This window comes from Haliotis rubra, unplaced genomic scaffold (genome assembly GCF_003918875.1).
Source record: "Haliotis rubra isolate DU_JTF1 unplaced genomic scaffold, ASM391887v1 Scf192, whole genome shotgun sequence".
In the NCBI taxonomy this organism is placed as follows: Eukaryota; Metazoa; Mollusca; class Gastropoda; order Lepetellida; family Haliotidae; genus Haliotis; species Haliotis rubra.
Genome location: NW_025765914.1, coordinates 409,741 through 433,964, shown reverse-complemented (window position 1 = coordinate 433,964; position 24,224 = coordinate 409,741). Strand labels below are relative to the sequence as shown.

Sequence of the window (24,224 nt, the reverse complement as noted above, 5' to 3'; positions counted from 1 at the left end):
ACATTTGGAGTGTTCCCATACACGTATATTCACAATATGATGATACATTTGACCTTAGGCGTTAACTTTCACTTTGCAGTTAACTCCACCTTGCTTGACACTACCTTTAAATTAAACCCACAAATTATATGTAATTATTTATAATTTACGACGTGGGCAAGGGACATTTTGATGACGCCCACGTGTAACCTTTGTTCACGCAAAACTGCTCATATAGATCAGATTGACGCTGATTGTAAACGTGCACACGCAGGATCTGACAGACGGTATGGATAGTTTGAAGATTCTCCTTATTGGGTGTCTGGTATCATGTAAGTAGTAATTCTGATTCAACTTAGTATGTAACACGAGTTCTTATTGGCCAGTGCTATACATTTCCGACCGTATAATCAGCATATACGGTCGCAATTTGAAAACCGAGTCCCCAAAACCTTTGAATGTATCCCTACACTATTGGGGTAATGCTGTTTTGCAGGACATTGTCATTTGCAGAAGTCTAGCTAAAATGGGTGGAATTTGTGTAAAATAAAGATAAAACAGTATCATAAATTAAAATTTAATTTCAAACAACTTACTCGCAACACTCTAAGATCCACACTCCGGCACAGCGATGACTAACATAACATCACTGCCACAGGCTAATTTGCATATCACGTGACCGGACTTTTCTCTTGTTTGTAAACTAACGCGCATATTCATAATAAGAAGAGACTGGACTCACGAAAGCTTTTCGGCGCTCTCTTCATAACGTGTTACATTGTTACATATATATTCTTCCACAACTGCGACAGTAAGGTCTATGACAGTACACATTTAGATATCAAACTGGCTGCATCGTTTGCTCTCCATCAGCTTCGATGACAGCACGTGGAGCCGTAAAACCTATGTAAACAAAGGATCGCTGAGCAAATCGAAATAGTGTTACACGTTTTTGGATATTTTCTCAGTGAAACTAAACCATTCTATTAAAGATGATTAGTTAGATGTGTAGACTCGTCAAAAATAAAAGAGCTAAGAAATCTGTACATTATATTGAATGGACATTGCAAGATATGACGAATCGTCACATTTTTCTGGCCTGTGGCAGAGGTACTATGCTGGCTTGCCGCACGGAACTCTGATAGGAGAGTGTCTAAGATCATGAAACAAGATTTATGACGTCATTATGGAGCGTGACGTCACCTGCTATGACGTCATTTGACAACAGAACTGATAATGGCCTGTAGTTGAGGAATCAGCGGGCCGCTCATTTCTGTAACTAGAGGGCGGTTTCATCATAATTCCGTCCATTTTATTTATAATACTATGATCTATTCATCATTGTCAGGTTTAGTCTGTGTGTGGAAAAATGAAACATTTTTTTCTGCATTATCTACAAAGATTCTTTTATTTCAGAAAACATCTAAACATTTATGCATGGTATACGAGCGCCTCAATGTGATAAAGCATGATCATGATTATCATCACCATCGTCATCAGTTATACATCCGTGAAGGTCCGGGTTAGAATATTGATCTTCAGTAACCCATGGTTGTCGTAAGAGGCGACTAACGGGATCGGGTTGTCAGGCTCGCTGACTTGGTTGACACATGTCATCGGTTCCCAAATTGCGCAGATCCATGCTCATGCAGTTGAGCTCGGGATTGTCTGGTCCAGACTCGATTATTTACAGACAGCAGCCATACAGCTGGAATATTGCTGAGTGCGGCGTAAAACTAAACTCACTCACTCACTCATCAGTTATACAGTTGTTTTTTGACCAAATGATGGCATATTTGCCAGGAACTTTCGTTTAGGAAATTAACATCACCATTTCAGGTTCCACTGAATTTCGCTTACCGGTTGAGTGCGACGGGTGGCTCATCCAGTGCTATCAGGTTTTGTCCCAGGAGGCGTTGTTTAATATCATTCATTCCCCGTCAAGTATTACAACACATGGGTCGCTCTCAGTTGACTGCTCGTAAGTATCACAAACGTTTTTGGGGGCGGTGGGGTAGCCTAGCGGTTCAAGTGTTCGCTCGTAACAATGCTCGAGCCGTTCCTGACGTGACAGACGCCGTATGTCCAAAACGTTTACCTGAGTTAAAAACAATCTCTGAATAACTTTCTGTCTTGTTTTTGTCAATGAGCTGTACGGCAACACACTGGCAACTTTACTGTAAATCATTTTAATTCTACCCCGACCATGTTCATACGCACATCATGAAAAAAGTTCTTCCATGAAATAGGCGTATTTGCACGAAATTCATGGCACATTGTGAATACCCTTTGTCTAAGTCCATATGCAATCGTTCAACTTAGTTCCCAGATAATATTGCCCCAAAATTGAATGTCCCCTACATTTGTAACATTATATATCAATGCCATTTCCTTCAGGGCGGAGACGGCTGCCGCTCGACAGCGATGTAATGCAACAATACCGTCACGGTATTGTTCAATTCCCCTGCCGGTTGACGGTAACGTTCGGATGTTGGCCTACCTGTGTGACAATTCCGATGGTAAGCTGGACATCGTGCACGAACAACTTCGATTAATCTCAAAAGATTAATGTGTCGGTATTCGTAATTTTAAGCCTAACGCTAAGGTATACAGTATTTCTGTCCCCCGGGATATTACAGGTAGTCTGCATACAGAATCAGTACATCGTTTTCAGATAGGTAATGTGCCAACAGTAGGACAACACGTGAAGGATTTTATGGGTGCTTTCTTCTTCCCAGATTATTCTAGTACTGTTCCATGATATAATATGTAGTATGATTGACTATTATCCTTAACACTATCACTTTCGGAACGTTTGATTTTTTAACTTTTTACGCCAATATCCCACATGACAAATTTAATGTAAAAAACTTGACTCTTTGATCTACTGAGCATTTGTTAAAAATGTGGAGACCAGGTGTAGTTACATATCTTTCTTCATAGGTTCAGGACAAAGTGTCGAAAAGTAAAGGGAATGTCGATATATCATAGTGATATACGGTTCAAACTGTGTCATGATCATGATTATGTTTCACTGTTAAAGGTATTTCAACCCCATGAACTCTCCGAAAAAGTATCGTATTAAATTCAATGTCAGATTTTGCAAGACCAGCCGTCAGAACATTCCTTATAATACTCATGGAAACAAATAAGGGAACGCATATTTCTTAGAACAATGTGGCATTTCATTGAACTATGTTCACTGGTGTTTTGCCGTTATCATGAAAAGTATTGCGCTGAAACTCACCAAGTTGGTTTACTTGCACCTGCATTACGTGTTCCTGAAGTCATGGGCATTTTAGATTAATGCTGTTAAACACACAGCTTAAAATCAGCGGTAACATGGCGAGACATTACTTGACTTTGGCACAAAACTGGGAAAAATTGGCATGGTTAAGAGTGGAAGTTCATTACGACAGGTTGCCACGACATTTCAGAAGTCTGTAAGCGTGATGTCCAAGCTCTGGAGCCTGTATAGACAGACTGGAGATGTCAAAATGAGACGTGGTCGAAAACGGATATCCAAAACTACCCCTCGGGATGACTGGACCCTACGCCTTATTGCCTTACGAGACAGGTTTAAATCTTCCTCCAAAATCAATGCAGAATTCAGGACAAACGTTGGAATGTGTTCCCGTACTGTACGGAATCGCCTTAAATCAGCTGGTCGTCGTCCTGTGTTTGGAATCAACATGACTGAGCAGCACAAGCGCTTAAGACTGCAGTGGGCACGCAACTATGGTGGAAGAACCTTACGCCAATGGAGACACACCATGTTTAGCGATGAAAGCAGGTACATATTAGACCATAATGACGGACGAATCCGGGTCTGGAGAAATGTTGGTGAACGTTTCAGTGCCTGCGTCATTACACGGCATGATCGTTTTGGTGGGGGTTCTGTGATGGTATGGGGCTGGATCACCTTTGACAGCAGAACAGATCTTACTCGTGTTGATGGGTGGATGACAGGTGTACGCTATAGTGACGAAATTTTAAATCCCATTTCCGCGTACGGCAGGAAGGATGTTTAATTTCAACAAGACAATGCCCGCCCTCATATCGCCCATGTTTGTAGGGACAGACTGAGGCTGCAAACATCCGAGTGTTGCCATGACCGGCAAAGAGTCTAGACCTTAGTCCCATTGAACATCTATGGGATGTTCTTGGTCGTAATGTTCGTGAAAGACCTGTGCAGCCTAACAACTTGGATGAACTTTTCCGGGCTCTACAGGAAGAATGGCGTAGAATCCCCATTGGTACCGTTCGTAAACTCATACGGAGCATGCCAAGACGATGCCAAGCAGTAGTCCACAAATATGGGGGACACACCCGATATAAAAAATGATCGCTAGAGACAAACATTTTCAACTGTGGGGACTTTTCTCTTACATGTTCAAATATATATCAATGACAATCAATTCATGCGTTCCCTTATTTGTTTCCATGAGTATATAAAATTAGTACATTCATCCATACGACACAGTAGAGGGATTAGTCCAAAGAGTTAAGGGTTTGCATAATGAAGACGTAGGCCATGAGCTACTAAGGTCCACCATTTTAATGGAAACTGTTCCTGCCATATGTGCTGTAAACCCAGACTTTATACTCTACCTGTGTGACCCTCATTCAACCTACAATTTACATTACATTTGTTTGAATACTGGTCACCAGGAGCGGCTAAAGATGCCAAGTGATCTGGCTCACCGACTTTGTTGATGCATGTCATCGTTCTCAAATTGGGCAGATCGATGCTCCGGATTGTCTGATCCAGATCTGATTAATCACAAACTACCTTCATATTGCTGGGCATTTGTTGTGTACAGCGTTGTACACCCAGCAACCATACAAAAAGCATTTGTTTGACCAACAGGTATTCCCAAACAAAACCTAATCGAATTGAACAGAATCGCTGGTATTTCTATGCACTGTACCATGCATACTCTGTATTCATATTATTCCATTCAAACGGTATTTTTTATGTTTGATGCAAGTCAACTGTCATTAGATTGTTGCCTTTAAGTGTGTATGTGAATATCTCCCATAAATCTTTGCATTTTGGAATATTTAGAGTGATCTGAACTGAGTGGAACAAATATTCAAAATTTGAAACATTAACTAAAAGTTGATAATACCGACTAAATACCCAAATGTAAATGGTACTATTGTAAAAACTACCTTCAGCTTTTGTTTGATATAATACATAATGTTCTGCCTTCCATGGATCTTTTGCTTACTTTGGTCAAAACTGACGTTTGACGCGGCTCGCGAAATCACCATTGTGGGACTCCTTCACGAATATGACATACACAGGTAGTGCATTCCTATTTGTTCAGGGTTAACATTCGACTTTGTTTGGACATGCAGGGTTAGCAGGGCCCGATCAAAACAAACTTAAGTTTTTACTCAAATTTCAAACTGTGTTTGACAATTTGAAACAGCTGAATTTTAAACTCAACTGCATTTTTTAAATAAAAGAGCCCAAACATCTTAAGTAATCTATCCACCAAACTCAAATTGTGTACTATGTTTGAGTTTATTATCGATTTTAGTTCATTCTGGGAAATGCATTTTCTCAAATTTGAGTAAAAACTCTAACTTAAGTCAAAACTCAGACTTAAGTTTGTTTCGAGAAATCGGGGCCTGGTATTGTTGGGAAGTGGGAGGGGTGTGCTCAGTGTAAGTGTTGTGGACTAACTGGGTTCAGTTTTACACATGGATACGACATCTACAAGTCGCTGTCAACACTTGTCAGAGAGCAACAGCTTTACAAAATGTGTGTTCTACTTCAATAAATGGTGTCTTTTTCACTCCTAGACATTGCTACTCTTACATTTTTAATGCAGAGGTTGTGACATGGTGTGTGACTTACCCAAACGTACCAAATACTTTCGTCACAGACTTTCAGTGATCCATTCCTATGATTTTCACCACCATCTTGCTTCTAAAGTCCAACGGAATCCTGTTAGTCACCTCTTATGACAAGCATGGGCTACTGAAGACCAATTCTAACCCGGATCTCCACTGGTTATATATTTACAGTAATTACAAGTAATGCCGATTGCTGGAGTGACTCTCGATTCCTTCAAAAGTGGGCTGAGTGTAACAGGATGTTGACGGAGTCATACGAGTAAGTATATGATATCACGTCATGACGTCAGCAAGGGATATAGGTTTATATTATTCACAATGTATTCACAATATACATAGGGTAACGATTATCAATACAGGTGTAGAACCACTGACAGGTAGAAGTTATTAGTATAGAACTGTTCAAGGTGAAGAAGTGAGTGAATGAGTGAGTATGGCTTAACGCCGCTTTTAGCAATATTGTACAATAATAGCGTTGGGCGAACTGGCTAAAGCGCCAGGCTAGTGATCCAGCGGGCTTGAGGTGACGGGATCGAGCCCACCTGTGACCGGGTGTAAAAACCTTGGGGTCAACTTTGTGTGCAGACTCTTTCAGTGTTGTCACAACCCCTAGTGTACAGTACACAAGCCTGTGCACTTAAAAGAACCCACGAATCAGTTGGTATACGACCAGATGTGGCCACAAGAATACGTGCAAACACCCAGTTGCGGGTACAGCAACGTGCAGTAAACTTGGACAAAATATTGTGACTATGTGTCCCAGTCCACCCAGCTGTGAATGGGTACCTCGTAAGGATGGGAATGCCACAATAACTCGGTGCGCCTAGTGGCTGCAAGAGTTGTATGGTCCCCAGGGAGTTGAGATTGACAATACGATGTGCCGTTGAGATTGACATCCAGTGAACGAGGGAAAAACAAAGCGCCTTTGAGCAGCTGAGCTGAGCTTGATATCGGCGCTATACAAATGTATGTATGTATGTATGTATGTATGTATGTATGTATGTATGTATGTATGTATGTATGTATGTATGTATGTATGTATGTATGTATGTATGTATGTATGTATGTATGTATGTATGTATGTATGTATGTATGTATGTATGTATGTATGTATGTATGTATGTATGTATGTATGTATGTATGTATGTATGTACGTACGTACGTATGTATGTATGTAATATCACGGCGGGGGACACCAGAAATGGGCTTCAAACATTGTACTCATATGGGGAATCGAACCCTGGTCTTCGGCCAACGCTTTAACCACTAGGCCACCTCACCACCCCTCAGGATGAAGAAGCTTTTTATAGAAATTCAAGGATACAGAAGTAAATATTATGAATTGTTTAGACTAAGGCCGTCAAAGCCAACTATCTTGACAAAACTACTGACAAAATTTCCGACAACAATCAAGCTAGGCTTAAATAAATACTGTCAGAGAGTGTATAACAGAATTGGAGTTACTCACATATAGATCTTTAAAAACTGCATATTTGATTAATTTTATCTCAGAGGCGTGATATAAGTTAAAAAACTTTCAGTAATTTCTCTTTGAAAACAACTAGCCATTGTTGAAGGGCTGACTGTAAAAGTATACAGACATTCGAATGCGGGGGTTAGCGATATCTTAGATTCTGGTTCATCCTATATCAGTGTGTGGCTATGGGGTATAATAGTATTGTAGCGTGTGGCTATGGGGTATAATACACTGACCGACTTCAGTTGTGCGGCGTGGCGAATAGGAAACAGATCTTGTTGTATTCTATTTATTTGTGATTGTTTATTGTGAAATTTATTGAGCAGTTGTTGAAACAGACCTCGGGGCAGAAAACCGCCGGATGAACCCGCAAACTGCGAGACATTAAACTCCTGTGAAAAAGGAACAATGTTCCAGCAATCCGTTTTGGTAGTGACATTGCCAAACTTGGGGTGACTTGAAACAGGTTCGTTCCTTGAAATTGGTATCACCAATTATTAGGGGGTCCTTGAAACCGAAGCGAAAAACGTTCACACACGTATGAACGGTGTTTACACAAAGTATGAACGATTAGAGGGGTTCAAGAGTAATGAACCTTGAAATTTAGATCCACATGACCGCTCTCTCAACCAACCAACGTTCGGGAATCTGTGTAAACTTGAAAGCACGAAATTAGTAGTATTGTAGCGTGCGGCTATGGGGTATAGGAGTATTGTAGTGTGCGGCTATGGGGTATAGGAGTATTGTGTAGTGTGCGGCTATGGGGGTATAATAGTATTGTAGTGTGCGGCTATGGGGTATAATAGTATTGTAGTGTGCGGCTGTGGGGTATAATAGTATTGTAGCGTGTGGCTATGGGGTATAATAGTATTGTAGTGTGCGGCTATGGGGTATAGGAGTATTGTAGTGTGCGGCTATGGGGTATAGGAGTATTGTAGTGTGCGGCTATGGGGTATAGGAGTATTGTAGTGTGCGGCTATGGGGTATAATAGTATTGTAGTGTGCGGCTATGGGGTATAATAGTATTGTAGCGTGTGGCTATGGGGTATAATAGTATTGTAGCGTGCGGCTATGGGTATAATAGTATTGTAGCGTGTGGCTATGAGTGTCAATGGTACAGTGGCCTGTGGCTGTGGGGGATGAGAGCGTAGAAGTGTGCGACTACGAGAAATCAATAGTATAATGTATAGCTATTGTGGGTACAAAACAGTTGTTCATTGAACTGGGATTAATAACGATTTTTAAATAGCTTGAGGTTGTTTTGGTTAGTGGTTAATTGGGTCGTAGTGAGAGGTTGTTGGGGTTGATAGGGTAGATGTGTGGGTGAGGGTAGTTGATATAGGAGTAGTGTGACTATGTGGGGTTGATAGGGTAGTAGTAGGTGGCTGTGGGGTTGATAGGGTAGTAGTGGGTGGCTGTGGGGTTTGATAGGGTAGTTCTGTGTGACTATGGGGGTTGATAGGGTAGTAGTGGGTGGCAGTGGGGGTTGATAGGGTAGTTCTGTGTGACTATGGGGGTTGATAGGGTAGTAGTGGGTGGCAGTGGGGGTTCATAGGGTAGTAGTGGGTGGCTGTAGGGGTTGATAGGGTAGTAGTGGGTGGCTGTAGGGGTTGAGAGGGTAGTAGTGGGTGGCTGTAGGGGTTTGATAGGTAGTTCTATCTGTGACTGACTATGGGGGTTGATAGGGTAGTAGTGGGTGGCAGTGGGGTTGATAGGGTAGTTCTGTGTGACTATGGGGGTTGATAGGGTAGTAGTGGGTGGCAGTGGGGGTTCATAGGGTAGTAGTGGGTGGCTGTAGGGGTTGATAGGGTAGTAGTGGGTGGCTGTAGGGGTTGATAGGAGTAGTAGTGGGTGCCAGTAGGAGGCTTCATAGGAGTAGTAGTTGGTAGTTAGTAGGCTGTGGGGTTTGACAGAGGGTAGTAGTAGTGGGTGGCTGTGGGGTTTGATAGGAGTAGTAGTTGGTGGCTGTGTGGTTTGCAGTGAGGGTTGACTATAGGGTTGATAGTAGTGGGTGGCTGTGGGGGTTGATAGGAGGTAGTAGTTGGTGGCTGTAGGGTTTGATAGGGTACTTCTGTGTGACTATAGGGGTTGATAGGGTAGTGGTGGGTGGATGTGGGGGTTGATAGGGTAGTAGTGGGTGGCTGTGGGGTTTGATAGGGTACTTCTGTGTGACTATGGGTGTTGATAGGGTAGTAGTTGGTGACAGTCGGTTTGATAGGAGTAGTAGTAGGTGGCTGTAGGGGTTGATAGGAGTAGTAGTTAGGTGGCTGTAGGGGGTTGATAGGATAGTAGTAGTTGGTGGTTGTGGGGTTGATAGGAGTAGTAGCAGGTGGCTGTAGGGGGTTGATAGGAGTAGTAGTGGGTGGCTGTAGGGGTTTATAGGGAAGGAGTTGGTGGCTGTAGGAGTTGTTAGGGTAGTAGTGGGTGGCTGTAGGGGTTTAAGGGAAAGAGGTTTAGGGTAAAAGTGGGTGGCTGTGTAGGAGTCATTTAGGGTAGTAGTGGGTGGCTGTGGGGGTTGATAGGGTAGTAGTTGGTGGCTGTAGGGTTTGATAAGGTAGTAGTTGGTGGCTGTGGGGGTTTGATAGGGGTAGTGAGTGGGTGGCTGTGGGGTTTGATAGGGTAGTAGTGGGTGGCTGTAGGGTTTGACAGGAGTAGTAGTTGGTGGCAGTGGGGGTTGATAGGAAGTAGTAGTTGGTGGCTGTAGGGGTTGATAGGGTGGTTGTTGGTGGCTGTGGGGTTTGATAGGAGTAGTAGTTGGTGGCTGTGGGGGTTGATAGGGTAGTAGTTGGTGGCTGTGGGGGTTGATAGGGTAGTAGTTGGTGGGTGGCTGTAGGGGTAGGTTGATAGTGGGGTTTATAGGAGTAGTAGTTGGTGGCTGTGGGGTTTGATAGGAGTAGTAGTGGGTGGCTGTGGGGTTTGATAGGGTAGTAGTGTGTGACTATGGGGGTTGATAGGGTAGTTCTGTGTGACTATAGGGGTTGATAGGAGTAGTAGTAGTTGGTAGCAGTAGGGGGTTGATAGGGTACTAGTGGGTGGCAGTGGGGTTTGATAGGGTGGTTGTTGATGGCTGTGGGGTTTGATAGGGGTAGTAGTAGTGGGTGGCTGTGGGGGTTTATAGGGTAGTAGTTGGTGGCTGTGGGGGTTGATAGGGTAGTAGTTGGTGGCTGTGGGGGTTTGATATAGGGTAGTAGTTGATGGCTGTAGGGATTGATAGGGTAGTAGTTGGTGGCTGTGGGGTTGATAGAGGTAGTAGTGGGTGGCAGTGGGGGGTTGATAGGAGGTAGTAGTGGGTGGCTGTGGGGGTTGATAGGAGTAGTAGTGGGTGGCTGTGGGGGTTGATAGGGTAGTAGTAGGTTGAGAGTGACAGTCAGTTTGATAGGAGGTAGTAGTTGATGGCTGTGGGGTTTGATAGGGTAGTAGTGGGTGGCTGTGAGGGGTTGATAGGGAGTAGTAGTAGGTAGCAGTGGGGGTTGATAGGAGGTAGTAGTGGGTGGCTGTGGGGGTTGATAGGGTAGTAGTGGGTGGCTGTGGGGGTTGATAGGGTAGTAGTTGGTGACTGTAGAGGGTTTGATAGGAGTAGTAGTTGGTGGCTGTAGGGTTTGATAGGAGTAGTAGTAGGTGGCTGTGGGGGTTGATAGGGTAGTAGTAGTAGGTGGCTGTAGGGGTTGATAGGGTAGTAGTGGGTGGCTAGTGGGGGTTGATAGGAGTAGTAGTGGGTGGCTGTGGGGGTTGATAGGGGTAGTAGTAGGTAGCTGTAGGGGTTTGATAGGAGTAGTTCTGTGTGACTGACTAGGGGGCTGATAGGGTAGTTCTACTGTGTGACTATAGGGGTTGATGGGGTAGTAGTTGGTGGCTGTGGGGGTTGATAGGGTAGTAGTGGGTGGCAGTGGGGTTGATAGGGAGTAGTTGGTAGTTGTAGGGGGTTGATAGGAAGTATGTAGTGGTAGTAGCTGTAGGGGTTTGTTTGATAGGGTAGTAGGAGGTAGCTGTAGGGGTTTATAATTGAAAGTAGTTGGTGGCTGTAGGGGGTTGATAGGGGTAGTAGTTGGTGGCTGAGTAGGTTAGCTGTAGAGTTAGGAGTAGTAGTTTGATGTGGGTTGATAGGGTAGTAGTGGGTGGCTGTGGGGTTTGATAGGGTAGTAGTTGGTGGCTGTAGGGGTTGATAGGAGTAGTAGTTGGTGGCTGTGGGGTTGATAGGGTAGTAGTTGAGTGGCTGGGGGGTTGATAGGGTAGTAGTTGGTAGCAGTAGGGTTTGATAGGGTAGCTATAGGGGTTGCTGTAGGGGAGTTTATAGGGTAGTAGTGGGTGACTGTTGGGGTTGATAGGAGTAGTAGTTGGTGGCAGTAGGGTTTGATAGGAGGTAGTAGTAGGTGGCTGTAGGGGTTGATATAGGGTAGTAGTGGGTGACAGACGGTTGGGGTTGATTTGGGGGTTGTCGGGTAGTAGTTGGTGGCAGTGGGGGTTTGATAGGAGGTAGTAGTTGGTGGCTGTAGGGGTTTGATAGGGGTAGTAGTGGGTGACAGTTGGGGGTTGATAGGGGTAGTAGTTGGTGGCAGTGGGGGTTTGATAGGGTAGTAGTGGGTGGCTGTAGGGGTTGATAGAGGTAGTAGTGGGTGACAGTTGGGGTTGATAGGGGTAGTAGTTGGTGGCTGTAGTGGGTTTGATAGGGTAGTAGTTGCTGATGGTTTGTAGGGTAGTTTGAGTAGGGTAGTAGTGGTTGGGTGGCAGTGGGGTTTGATAGGGTAGTAGTGGGTGGCTGTGGGGGTTGATAGGGTAGTAGTGGGTGGCTGTGGGGGTTGATAGGGTAGTAGTTGGTGGCTGTAGGGGTTTGATAGGGTAGTAGTGGGTGGCAGTGGGGGTTGATAGGGTAGTAGTGGGTGGCTGTGGGGGTTGATAGGGTAGTTCTGTGTGACTATGGGGTTTGATAGGGTACTAGTTGGTGGCTGTGGGAGTTGATAGGGTAGTAGTTGGTGGCTGTGGGGTTGATAGGGTAGTAGTGGGTGGCTGTAGGGGTTGATAGGGTAGTAGTTGGTGGCTGTGGGGGTTGATAGGGTAGTAGTGGGTGACAGTGGGGTTTGATAGGGTAGTAGTTGGTGGCTGTGGGGTTTGATAAGGTAGTAGTGGGTGACGGTAGGGGTTTGATAGGGTAGTAGTTGGTGGCTGTGGGGTTTGATAGGGTAGTAGTTGGTGGCTGTGGGGATTGATAGGGTAGTAGTTGGTGGCTGTGGGGGTTGATAGGGTAGTTCTGTGTGACTATGGGGGTTTGATAGGGTAGTAGTTGGTGGCTGTAGGGGGTTGATAGGGTAGTAGTCTGGTGTGCTGTGGGGTTTGATAGGGGTAGTAGTGGTGGCTGTGGGGGTTGATAGGAGTAGTTCTGTGTGACTATAGGGTTTGATAGGGTAGTAGTTGGTGGCTGTAGGGGTTGATAGAGGGTAGTAGTTGGTGGCTGTAGGGGGTTGATAGGGTAGTAGTGTGTGACTATAGGGTTTGATAGGAGTAGTAGTTGGTGGCTGTAGGGGTTGATAGGAGTAGTAGTTGGTGGCTGTGGGGGTTTGATAGGGTAGTAGTGGTGACTTTAGGGGTTGATAGGAGTAGTAGTGGGTGGCTGTGGGGGTTGATAGGAGTAGTAGTTGGTGGCTGTAGGGGGTTGATAGGGTAGTAGTTGGTAGCTGTGGGGTTGATAGGAGTAGTTCTGTTGTGACTATAGGGGTTTGATAGGGGTAGTAGTTGGTGGCTGTGTGGGGGTTGATGGGAGTAGTAGTTGGTGGCTGTGGGGGTTGATAGGGTAGTAGTTCTGGTGACTATAGGGTTTGATAGGGTAGTAGTGTGGTGGCTGTGGGGTTGATAGGGTAGTAGTGGGTGACGGTGGGGTTTGATAGGAGTAGTAGTCAGTAGTGGCTGTAGGGGGTTGATAGGGGTAGTAGTTGGGTGGCTGTGGGGGTTGATAGGGTAGTTCTGTGTGACTATGGGGGTTTGATAGGGTAGTAGTTGGTGGCTGTGGGAGTTGATAGGGTAGTAGTTGGTGGCTGTGGGGTTTGATAGGGTAGTAGTAGTGGTGACTTTGGGGGTTGATAGGGTAGTTCTGTGTGACTATAGGGGGTTGATAGGAGTAGTAGTAGTAGGGTGACAAGTGGGGGTTGATAGGAGTAGTAGTTGGTGGCTGTTAGAGGTTGATAGGGAGGTAGTAGTGGGTGACAGTGGGGGTTGATAGAGGTAGTAGTTGGTGACAGTGGGGGTTGATAGGGTAGTAGTAGGTGACGTTGTGGTTGATAGGGTAGTAGTGGGTGGCTGTAGGGGTTTATAGGGTAGTAGTGGGTGACGGTGGGGGTTGATAGGGTAGTAGTGGGTGGCTGTAGGGGGTGGCAGGGCAGTAGTTGGTGACAGTGGGTTTGATAGGGTAGTAGTGGGTGACGATGGGGGTTGATAGGAGTAGTAGTGGGTGGCTGTAGGGGTTTATAGAGTAGTAGTGGGTGCCAGTGGGGGTTGATAGGGTAGTAGTGGGTGGCTGTAGGGGTGATAGGGCAGTAGTTGGTGACAGTGGGTTTGATAGGGGTAGTAGTGGGTGACGGTGGGGGTTGATAGGGTAGTAGTGGGTGACAGTGGGGATTGATAGGGTAGTAGTTGGTGGCTGTGGGGTTCATAGGTAGTAGTAGTGGGTGGCTGTGGGGGTTGATAGGGGGTTGATAGTAGTAGTGGGTGACAGTGGGGGTTGATAGGGTAGTAGTTGGTGGCTGTAGGGGTTGATAGGGTAGTAGTAAGTGGTGACTGTGGGGGTTGATAGGAGGTAGTAGTTGGTGACTGTAGGGGTTGATAATTGTAGTAGTGGGTGGCTGTAGGGGTTGATAGGGTAGTAGTTGGTGGCTGTGGGGATTGATAGGGTAGTAGTGTGTGTGACTGTGGGGTTCATAGGGTAGTAGTTGAGTGGCTGTGGGGGTTGATAGGAGTAGTAGTTGGTGGCTGTGGGGGGTTGATAGGGTAGTTCTGGGTGACTGTGGGAGTTGATAGGAGGTAGTAGTGGGTGACTGTGGGGGTTGATAGGGTAGTAGTTGGTGGCTGTGGGGTTTGATAGGGTAGTAGTGGTGGCTTTGGGGTTGATAGGGTAGTAGTATTGTGACTATGGGTTGATAGAATTAGGGTAGTAGTGGGTGGCAGTGGGGGTTGATAGGGTAGTAGTGGGTGGCTGTTGGGGTTGATAGGGTAGTAGTGGGTGACTGTGGGGTTGATAGGGTAGTAGTTGGTGACAGTGGGGGTTGATAGGGTGTAGTAGTAGTGGGTGACGTTGGGGTTGATAGGAGGTAGTAGTGGGTTGCTGTGGTGGTTGATAGGGTAGTAGTGGGTGTCTGTGGGGTTGATAGGGTAGTAGTGGGTGGCTGTGGGGGTTTATAGGGTAGTAGAGTGTGACTGTTGGGGAAATAGTGTATGGCTATGGAAGGTTGATAGTGTAGTAGTCTGCCGTTCTGGGGGTTAATTATGTAGCGATGTGGAGTGAGGAGCAAATTAAGACGAGGCTAAGTGGTAGAAAGTATTTGTGTGGGTGCAAACTCCAAATGTCCAATGACTATCATCCCATATTCGTCAACATCAGAGCTATGTTTGTGGATTTCACCTTTGGTGTTGAAGATCTTCCACTAACATATTTTTGGTATCATAGCGTATTCCTTTGACCGTGATCCTTAATTGGACATAGGCATACAGGACTCATCTTTACAGAGATATATTACCTATGTTTTCACAGGGCCGTGAAAGACTGTCTTCAGGAAGAGACGAGGACCATTCCAGAAAGTGTGTGCTCGTCTTCAGCTGTGTCAGTATTTAGTGAACTGCCATATATGTTACTGTCAGCTATGGAATCTTTCTAAATAGCCGAAGACCTGGGTTTAATTACCCACATGGGTACAATGTGTGAGGCCCATTTCCAGTGTCCCCCGCCGTGACATTGCTGGAATATTGCTAAAAGCGGTGTAAAACTAAACTCACTCACTCACTCTAAATACTAGATGTAGGACGAATGGTTCCTGAAATGATGATAAACATCATTACTCATTATCGGATCACCATGTCTGCACCTGAAACAGAAATAAATTGAACACTTGCATGAAAAATGTTCTTAAATGTTTTTTCTTCATCCTTCGTGGAAAAACTTGATATCTATTTCATCGTATAGGGACAAAGTATTTTAGTTAACAAATTACAGCTGGTTACTGAGCGTTACTTCGCGTCGTGGAAACAGCCTTTGAAGCAGATGCGGAAATAGACGTGGAATCGGACGTGGAAGCAGGCGTTGAAACAGACAGGAAAGCAGACGGGGACGCAGACGTGGAAATAGACATGGAAACAGACGCAGAAATAGACGTGGAAACAATCGTTGAAACTGACGTGGAAGCAGATGTGGAAACAGACCTGGAAGCAGGCGTAGAAGTAGACAAGGAAATAGACGTGGAAGCTGACGTGGAAGCAGGCGGGGTAACAGACGAAGAGGCAGACGGGGAAGCAGGCGTATAAACAGACATGGAAATAGACGTGGAAGCAGACTTGAAAACAGACGGAAAAATAGACGTAGAAATAGACGTAGATACAGATAGAATGTGTTCTGCCCGATACCGAGTTGTGTCAAACGTTAGTGCACCCAGGTCATTCTGTAAAATAAATGTTTTGTTTCACTATCTCGAAAACATTATGATGACAATGACGGCACAGCATAGAGATATCCTCGTCTGACAGGAATCTGTAGACGACATAAATGGTGGTGACTCCATCAGATTAACGTAATGCCTTATACGAAAGGGTTAATTTTCGGAATTTCAAAGTGGTGTTTTACATTTAAACATATTGAGCACAAAGTACGACCCCTGATATAGATCTCCAAGAGGCTCTGCCAAGATTATTGAATCAATGTGTGAGTTAATGAAACATCATCGCAAATATCAAATGAATCTGAAAAAGGTATTGTATGTCTATTCTTCTTCGTAATTCGCTGGGTGTATAAATGGCAACTGATGATATACTCATAGAAACAAATAAGGGAACACATGAAAGTACAAGTGGTCCTTTATTTATTTCCAGAATTTAATTCAGTTGCAATACATACCTTGTGGACATAACTGTTGATAACCTGAGACAAACTGTAGATGACAACCAGTGGCATAAATATTTCATATATATGCTAATGTTCTGATATAGTTGATAAGCAATGAAACGATTTACTTGAATACCAGTGACACAAAATAATAACCCATAACACACGTACATGATGACAGTGGCATGATTTGGTAATCACATATTACATTGATAATCAATGTGATGCGATAGGGATAAGAATCGATGACACAGGATAAAACCCAGCGGTACTATAAATGAGACAATAGACAATGGTCAATAACATGATACGGACGATGGTGAGTGACATTATGTATGGTCATTAATGACATTATAAAGCCGACAGATAATGGCATCATATAAACGATGGTCAACCATGAAATAGGAAATGGTCGGTGAAACATGATAGACGAGTATCAATGGCATTAACCCTCATCCCACTAACTGGGGTCTCACAGGCCGAGGAGATGCTTTCAAAACATTCAGCTCTTTCCCAGTTACACATTTTTTTGTGAAATTCTAGGTATTCCTCGAACAACATCTCAGCTACCTGTACACTTTTTATTTTCATTTCATCAGCTGTACAAAACAAGTTACTGAACACTGTTGGAAATGTCACCGTTATTACTGAACATGGGCCTCAGAGGCCCAGTCACCCCTCTTTTTTCTAGGTTTTGCCATACATATTATTGAACTGGCCACTGAGTGGTAAGCAATCAGATATTAGCCATGAGTCGTCCGGGTATAAAGGACGTTGTATTTAGCCAGTTTTTGAAAAACTTAAAAGAAGATGATGATGGTGGATGTATGTCAGAGTGTTCTGACAGCGGGTCGGACAGTGACTATGTTGCGGGCTCCAGATCAATGACGTCATAAGGACGACGGTCAGTGACGTTATAGAGAGAAAGGTGTCAGGAATTATAGAGAGGGTCAATAATTTTAAAACAAATGTGATTATTACAACGTAGCAACCACCAAATATTCGGGATATTTACTGGATTTACATAGAAAGTCGCCAAGATGTTTGAAATGTTTCTAGGCCCTACTGTTCGCATACTTCGCTTTGGTTCGATATGACCAACATGTCCGGTTATAATGATCTGTAGATGTAAGTGTTTTTTAGATTTCTTTCATTCTATGAAAACTCAATTTGATTCAACTTTTTACGCGGTTGCATGTAATGGTGATATTGAAAGGTACTGTTGCATGTAATGTTAATGTTGAAATAAATTATGTTCCATGACAAATAAACGGTTACAATAACACACAGGGCTGTCACTGGATTAACAATTAATTACAATATAGATGTATAGACTACAACACATGACAGCAACAACGTTGAAGCCTGTTAAATCAATACTACCGACATATTACCAAACATAAAAATGATTTTCCTCCAATAATCAAACCACCATTGGTAGAATTCCATACGCGAACATCATTGATTTCTCTCGCAACGACAATGAACACTGGCAACTTGCATCTGATTAAACAGCAGTGTTGACTGACAGGTATTTGTTTCCTACCCGTGCAAGGAGCTTATAATGAATGTGCTAATTGGTGCTGAGCGTTCAGCTCCTCACATTGCTTGTTATGCAGCAGAAGGATTCGTGTCCGTCCCGTGGTAAATAATTCAGTTGGTTGATGTGCTGATCTGCGTCACGCGGCTCTTGTATGAATGTATCGATCTCGGTAGTGTTGATATACCACAGTGAAAGGACAGGTAGAGCAGAGCCAGGCCCTTCATACAGGTAGACAGGAATACCGACATGGCGACGTTCACAATGGCAACCTTGGTACTCGTTGTGGTTGTGGTCGTAATTCTACCCCATGGCACCGGTGCCGAAAACGTACCGCCAACAATAGGTACGTATATTCTTTAAACGTTTGTAGCTATATCACGTGTACATATATTATCATCACCAATGATGCACGTATATGTGGTCCAAACCGGGTATCGAGACACTCTATAATGAGTTTATAAGTCTTGCTTAAACAGAGTATCATGGCGGGTAATGTGTCAGCTGTGGACTTTGTGGTATTGGAAACGTGAAGAATTATGTTGAATGTATTGTAGATGTATGCTGTAGCAGTACCATGTCGCAGTACGTAATAGAACTAACACTGTACACTTCTACATAGAACACTGGGTGTACAACATGGACGCAGGACAACACTATAGAGCAGCCCGAGGTGCGCTCTCACAAAACACATTTTAGGACTTACAATGCTGAAAAGCCAAACATGTATACTCAGTGTCGTTCCTAACGAAACTGTCAAGATAACCAGGGTCTGTATAAGCAACATTTGGACACATTGTTTTTGTCACAGTTATGTAAATGCGCTTGGATCCGTTGACAGTAACCATGCCATTTTTAGGGATGCATCAGAGATCGGTTAACGCTTCATTTATCAAGTATATCTATTCCCCCCTATTAACGCTATTGATAGCATCGATTATTATTATTATATTCATTGATTCATTAAAGATGGTGCCTATGTTAAGCGGTTTGTGTTAACATTGCAACTATTATTCTCCAGAAACATGTCATCAAGCGATGTTTCTTTATGAAAGCTTTCAAACACATGCCTAGAAATATCTACTTTAATACTCTCTGGAACTATCTGACAACGATAACCAACGATACAGATCGACATTCAGAGGAATTTATATATAATTAACACTAAGCAATTGCGCAGGTCGATGCCCATGCTGTTGATCACTGGATTGTCTGGTCCAGACTCGATTATTTAGAGACCGCCGCCCTATATCTGGAATATTGCTGAGTGTGGCGTAAAACCCACCTCTCTTACTCACTCACAAAGCAATTGTTTCATCTAACAAAATTGTTTTAATTATTTCAATTCTTTAAACCTTAGTCCTATGGTAACCGACCAGTTGATTTTAGGGGGATGATATGGGGAGAAAGCCTAAACTGTCCCGGAAAATGCTTCAAAACTTGAAAAGTTATCGCACTGCTAACTGCACCGACCTCTCATTTCTGAAGTCCCATGCAGGTAGTCGAGGACACTTGTAACATACAGCCGCCACAAATAGATGCAACATTCGGATGCAGCCTCATGCAATATTCACTCACTTACTGTAAAATTAATAACGGCGAAACGAAATGTGCACATTATCGAGACTTGCTTGATGTGCTGGAATACACGTAATCGAAAAGTGTGCCCTGGAGAATTTTTCAAATTATTGCAACAATTACGTTTATATTTAAATTTATGTATAGGCACACATAAGATTGTAGAGGGTTTTACATACTTATTTTTAGGCAAATTGGATGAATGGCGGTGATGCCGGAAGTACGAGACACGCTTACTCTTTTCGCGAAAACCAGGTGTCATCACTGATTTTCAGTGGACAATTCATATACTTTTGACAGCAACTTTGCTCTGTATACCTTTATGATACTTGTGACGGAAGACGAGACTGTTTACGTCTGTCAAACACCTGTAACCTAATGCAAATATTGTATGTGACCGGTGTGAATAGGCAGACAATTCTACCCCATTTTGCAGGCACTGATTTTACATGGTCCGTTCATAGAATGTTCATACTCTTTTGCCCAAGGTATCTAATCCGTCAGATAAGTGATTTGTGTTGCCATATTTACGACACTGACTGACTGTAAAGATGGGGGCAGTAGGGTACCATTTCTGATGCCCCTGTCGTGATATAGCTGGAATATTGGCTAAAGGCGGCGTAAAACCCGACTATCTTACTATCATTTCCTTTTGAAGCAGCAGGCACGGGTGGCCCAGCCGTCTAAGTTCCCTGTGCAGACATGCGCCCCTTTTGCACACCAGATACCTATGGTCGTAGGTTCAGGTTGGCCATGATTTTTCAATTTGTCAGCACCATACCTTTGCTGGTTTTCATCAAATTGGAAATTGTTTGAGGCCAGCATTACTTCGTGTTTGCCCTCCACACCAAGCTGACTCGGATAAAACTGGAATAGTGTCTTCATTCACTAGCTCACTCCCTCATGATGCAAAGGACACATGCATCGCCTACTCAGCTACTGAAGCCGTCGCCATAATTTATTATGTGATATTCCCAGTGAAAATGAGCTTTTGCTCGGTGGGGCGGTGGGGTAGTCTAGTGGTTAAAGCGTTGGCTCGTCACGCCGAAGACCCGGGTTCGAATCCCCACATGGGTACAATGAGTGAAGCCCATTTCTGGTGTCCCCCGTCGTGATATTGCTGGAATATTGCTAAAGCGGCGTAAAACCAAACTCAGTCAGTCAGTCAGTCAAAGGACAACAAAATCCCTTTATTTTAATCAAAACATTCAAATGATACAAATTGATATTATGTAATAATATGTAATAATAGAATTTAGTGTGCTACCAGTATGGCAGGACATATTTACCCATTTTACGAACACCTGGTGTCATCACTGATTTTCAGTGGTCCATTCATACAATTTTCACAGCTACCATACTCCTTCCTCCAATAAAATCTGTTTCTATTGAAATTTATGGGTATTCTGTTGTTCTGACCATTTGTATTAACGTCGTTCAAACCGCATCTCCATCTCTGGACTGAAGCAAAGTTGATGATGTATAACTTGATACTACTCTAGACCGAGACCCTATCTATGGCCTACTTCAGTCCTCTCCATGTATGTACCGGCACATAAATGTTCAAGCTCCAGCTACAATGAAAAAGAAATAAAAATGTGCACCTAATTCCCTCCATAGGATTCCTACACCGTGTGACGATCGTTAGGTAGCTTTGTTTGTACAGGGAGCGTAATGAAGCCGAAAATATATTTGTCTTTGTCAGGAGATACTTCACATGAGACATCTCTCTGCTAATTAGGTTAATGACATGCACACGGGTTGTAGCGTGTCTCTAATAACATGATGCGAATGTACAGCGGCTATTTGTGTTGCGTTCTTGTTGATATTTGCTTGTTCTATACGAGCTTCTGTAAAGCAGTGTGAAACGCTGTTATAGTGTTGTGGTTCGACACAGCATGTCCATTTTTAATATACCTTTCACCATATGAGTCAGTCACTTCATGTGCTGCTTCACTGTGTGAGGAATATTAAATGCTCCCGGTGATCAGTACTGTCAGATATGTAACAGTGATAACCAGCTGATGCTGGAGCTACGAGAAACGCGCGACATATTACATGGAATGTTATTATAAACAGTCAGCTGAGTTTGTACAAGCACCGATAGCACTGCAGCTGTGCGCTGGTGTGTTAGAGCTAGGTGACAAGACAATCTGGGACTCATGTATTTCGCAATGTGAAACACATGTAGGGTTTTACAGACAGATCAATATGTAAAATTAGGGTTAATCTGGGATTTCAAGCCATGATCAGCTGATCCTGTTACAACCAAGTGACATAATTCTGTGTAACGTAATACGGCGCCTTAGCTAGACAAATTCCCCCGAGCGCTGACTGTCCTCAGTAGTGCCGTAGTGCGGTCGCGCGTCATGCTGTCGTCCCGTCTGTGTCACCGTGCTATCATGTCACCATGCCATCGTGCCGTCCTGCCGATTTCTTGAACAGATTCTGAAACAAGAATCGCCTCATGATTGACTAAAAATAAATAATTATCCTCTGGTACTAGCTATCACCCAAAATGAGTTGGGAAAGAAATCAGACAAAGCAACATCCGCCCCTGAATACAAAATGGTCGGACCCCGTGTGAGGAATAACTAGATCTATAACACACAAGTCCAGATGTATGTGTTATATTTTGCGCCATGTGTTAGTTTGCCGATATTGATTTGTCGGTGTAAGCTACACTTGCCTTTATCATTGTGGCTGTTTATGGCTCTGTTAAGACCTTACTCAACCTCCTTCCTCGTCTCCTTTCTGACCGGATGCCGAGCCGCTCCTCTATTGACCAAGTGGTTGGGAAACCTTTGTATTGTTTGCTTAAATAAGCAGCGGCCATTAGTGATGTTTATAGACTGTGGAGGAACTGCGGATCGCATTGATTTGTTCCGCTTCCACCCAATCAGAGATGAAAATGAAACTCATTTGAATAAAGATTACATTAACCACTGATGTTGCAAATGTCATGAATTGACATACTAGGTTGACAGTTACCTCGGTGCTATGTATAAAGTATGTTGCTAGATATATAATGTTACCAGTGTTACCAGTAAGTGAGCTAACCTCCACTTAGGTGACCCGTAAACTAGGGCTGGGACGGGTAACCCGGATACCCGTAACGGGAGGGTAGTGAGTTGGACCCGGGTACCCGTCTGAGTACCCGGACCCGTTATGATCATGTGATTTATCGATTAAACAATGTATGTTATTCTTTCATGATTATCTTTGAAGATTTAGACATAATTTACAGTCAGCTGTTTTGAATATAATATATGGTTAAGATATTGAAAGACAATTAGCCTCCGAGCTGAACAATATATTGCCATTTCTTACAAATTTGATGTCAGGAATTAAAATAACGGGTATCAGGGCAGGGTAACAGGGCTGGGGTACTCGGGTAGAAAATTTGGACCCGTCCAAACCCTGTTTTGATTGTAATATATGGTTAAGATATTGAAAACAAATTAGCCTCCGAGCTGAAGGATGTATTGCCATTTCCTACAAACTTGAATTAAAATAACGGGTATCAGGGCAGGGTAGGGTTAACAGGGGCTGGGGTACTCGGGTAGAAAATTTGGACCCGTCCAAACCCTGTTTTGATTGTAATATACCGTCAACCTTAGTTATGCATTGATATCAGGGTGTCTGCCTGACGGGTGTGACAACTTACTGCATTGATATCGGCTTTCGTGGACAACTTACTCCCATCGGCTTTCGGGTGTTTGCTTTGTCCCCACATTCATTTCTGCCCCGCAGAGATGACGAGTGTAAATGCCACACGCACGCACGCACGCACGCACGAACGCGCGCACACACACACACATGCCTGCACGCACGCACCATGTCTCGTATGGATGACGGGGTAAAATGGCTCCTCAGTACCTATGCTGGTCATAACGAGGCGTGTCATTAGATCGTTTGATCAGGCACGTTTGATCAGTGGTTTGGTTGATATCTTACCGGTGTGCTCCGAAGGCGAGGATATCGATCACTGGATTGTCCAGTTCAGAATCCATCATTGACAGGTGTCTGTGATATTGCTGCGTGCAGCCTTTGACAGCAAACATGCAAATCAAATAAATCAAATAATCTAATAAGCGTCCCTCTGTTGTCAGTTTCATGTTTGCCCTCACCCTCCACACCAAACTGACATACTGGAATACTGTCCACACTCACTCACTAACTCACTCCCCATGATGCCAATTGGGCGGTGGGATAGTCTAATGGTTAGATCGTTCGCTCGTCACGCCGAAGGCCCGGGTTCGATTCTCCACATAGGTACCATGTGTGAAACCCATTTCTGGTGTCCCCCGCCGTGATGTAGCTGTAATACTGCAAAAGCGGCGTAAAACTAAACTCACTCACTGTTATCAGCAGTTAAAGTCAGTGCGGCAGCTTAATCAAATGCAGAATAGAGGAATAACCTATCATTCGTTGCTATTCAAACCAGGTAACGCCGTCAGCTCAGATTACACGAACATATGTTACAGTTCTACATCAAACAGTGTTTGCTTTTCATTAGTACATGTAATACTTGTCTGACCTACACACATGATTATGGCAAATGTATTTGCAAAATGTTTTTCCTCACAAAAACATATGGATGGTAGTACACACAAAGAAAAAGATATTACCATTTGCAATGTGAAGTTTTTGAAAGGCATTTAGAAGTTGAGCGAACATGAATACATGGCACATTTTATGTATAA

At 43.7% G+C, this 24,224-nt stretch overlaps 2 protein-coding genes across 2 annotated transcripts in view; both read left to right on the top strand.

The window, feature by feature from the left end:
* Positions 1 to 222: 222 nt before the first annotated feature.
* On the top strand, positions 223 to 15,430 carry LOC124274548. Its single transcript, XM_046709911.1, has 5 exons — positions 223 to 311; positions 1,819 to 1,960; positions 2,377 to 2,498; positions 6,019 to 6,106; positions 15,060 to 15,430. Exons 1-5 carry the CDS (start codon positions 269 to 271, stop codon positions 15,181 to 15,183), a joined length of 519 nt encoding a protein of 172 aa, XP_046565867.1. The 5' UTR covers positions 223 to 268; the 3' UTR covers positions 15,184 to 15,430.
* Positions 15,431 to 18,023: 2,593 nt separating this feature from the next.
* The window catches only part of LOC124274566 (ionotropic receptor 25a-like), a 42,815-nt gene continuing 36,614 nt past the window's right edge, over positions 18,024 to 24,224 (top strand). Inside the window, exon 1 of the mRNA XM_046709932.1 lies at positions 18,024 to 18,286. Coding sequence (XP_046565888.1) covers positions 18,190 to 18,286 — 97 coding nt within the window. The 5' untranslated portion in view covers positions 18,024 to 18,189. The remainder of the gene's footprint in view (positions 18,287 to 24,224) is intronic.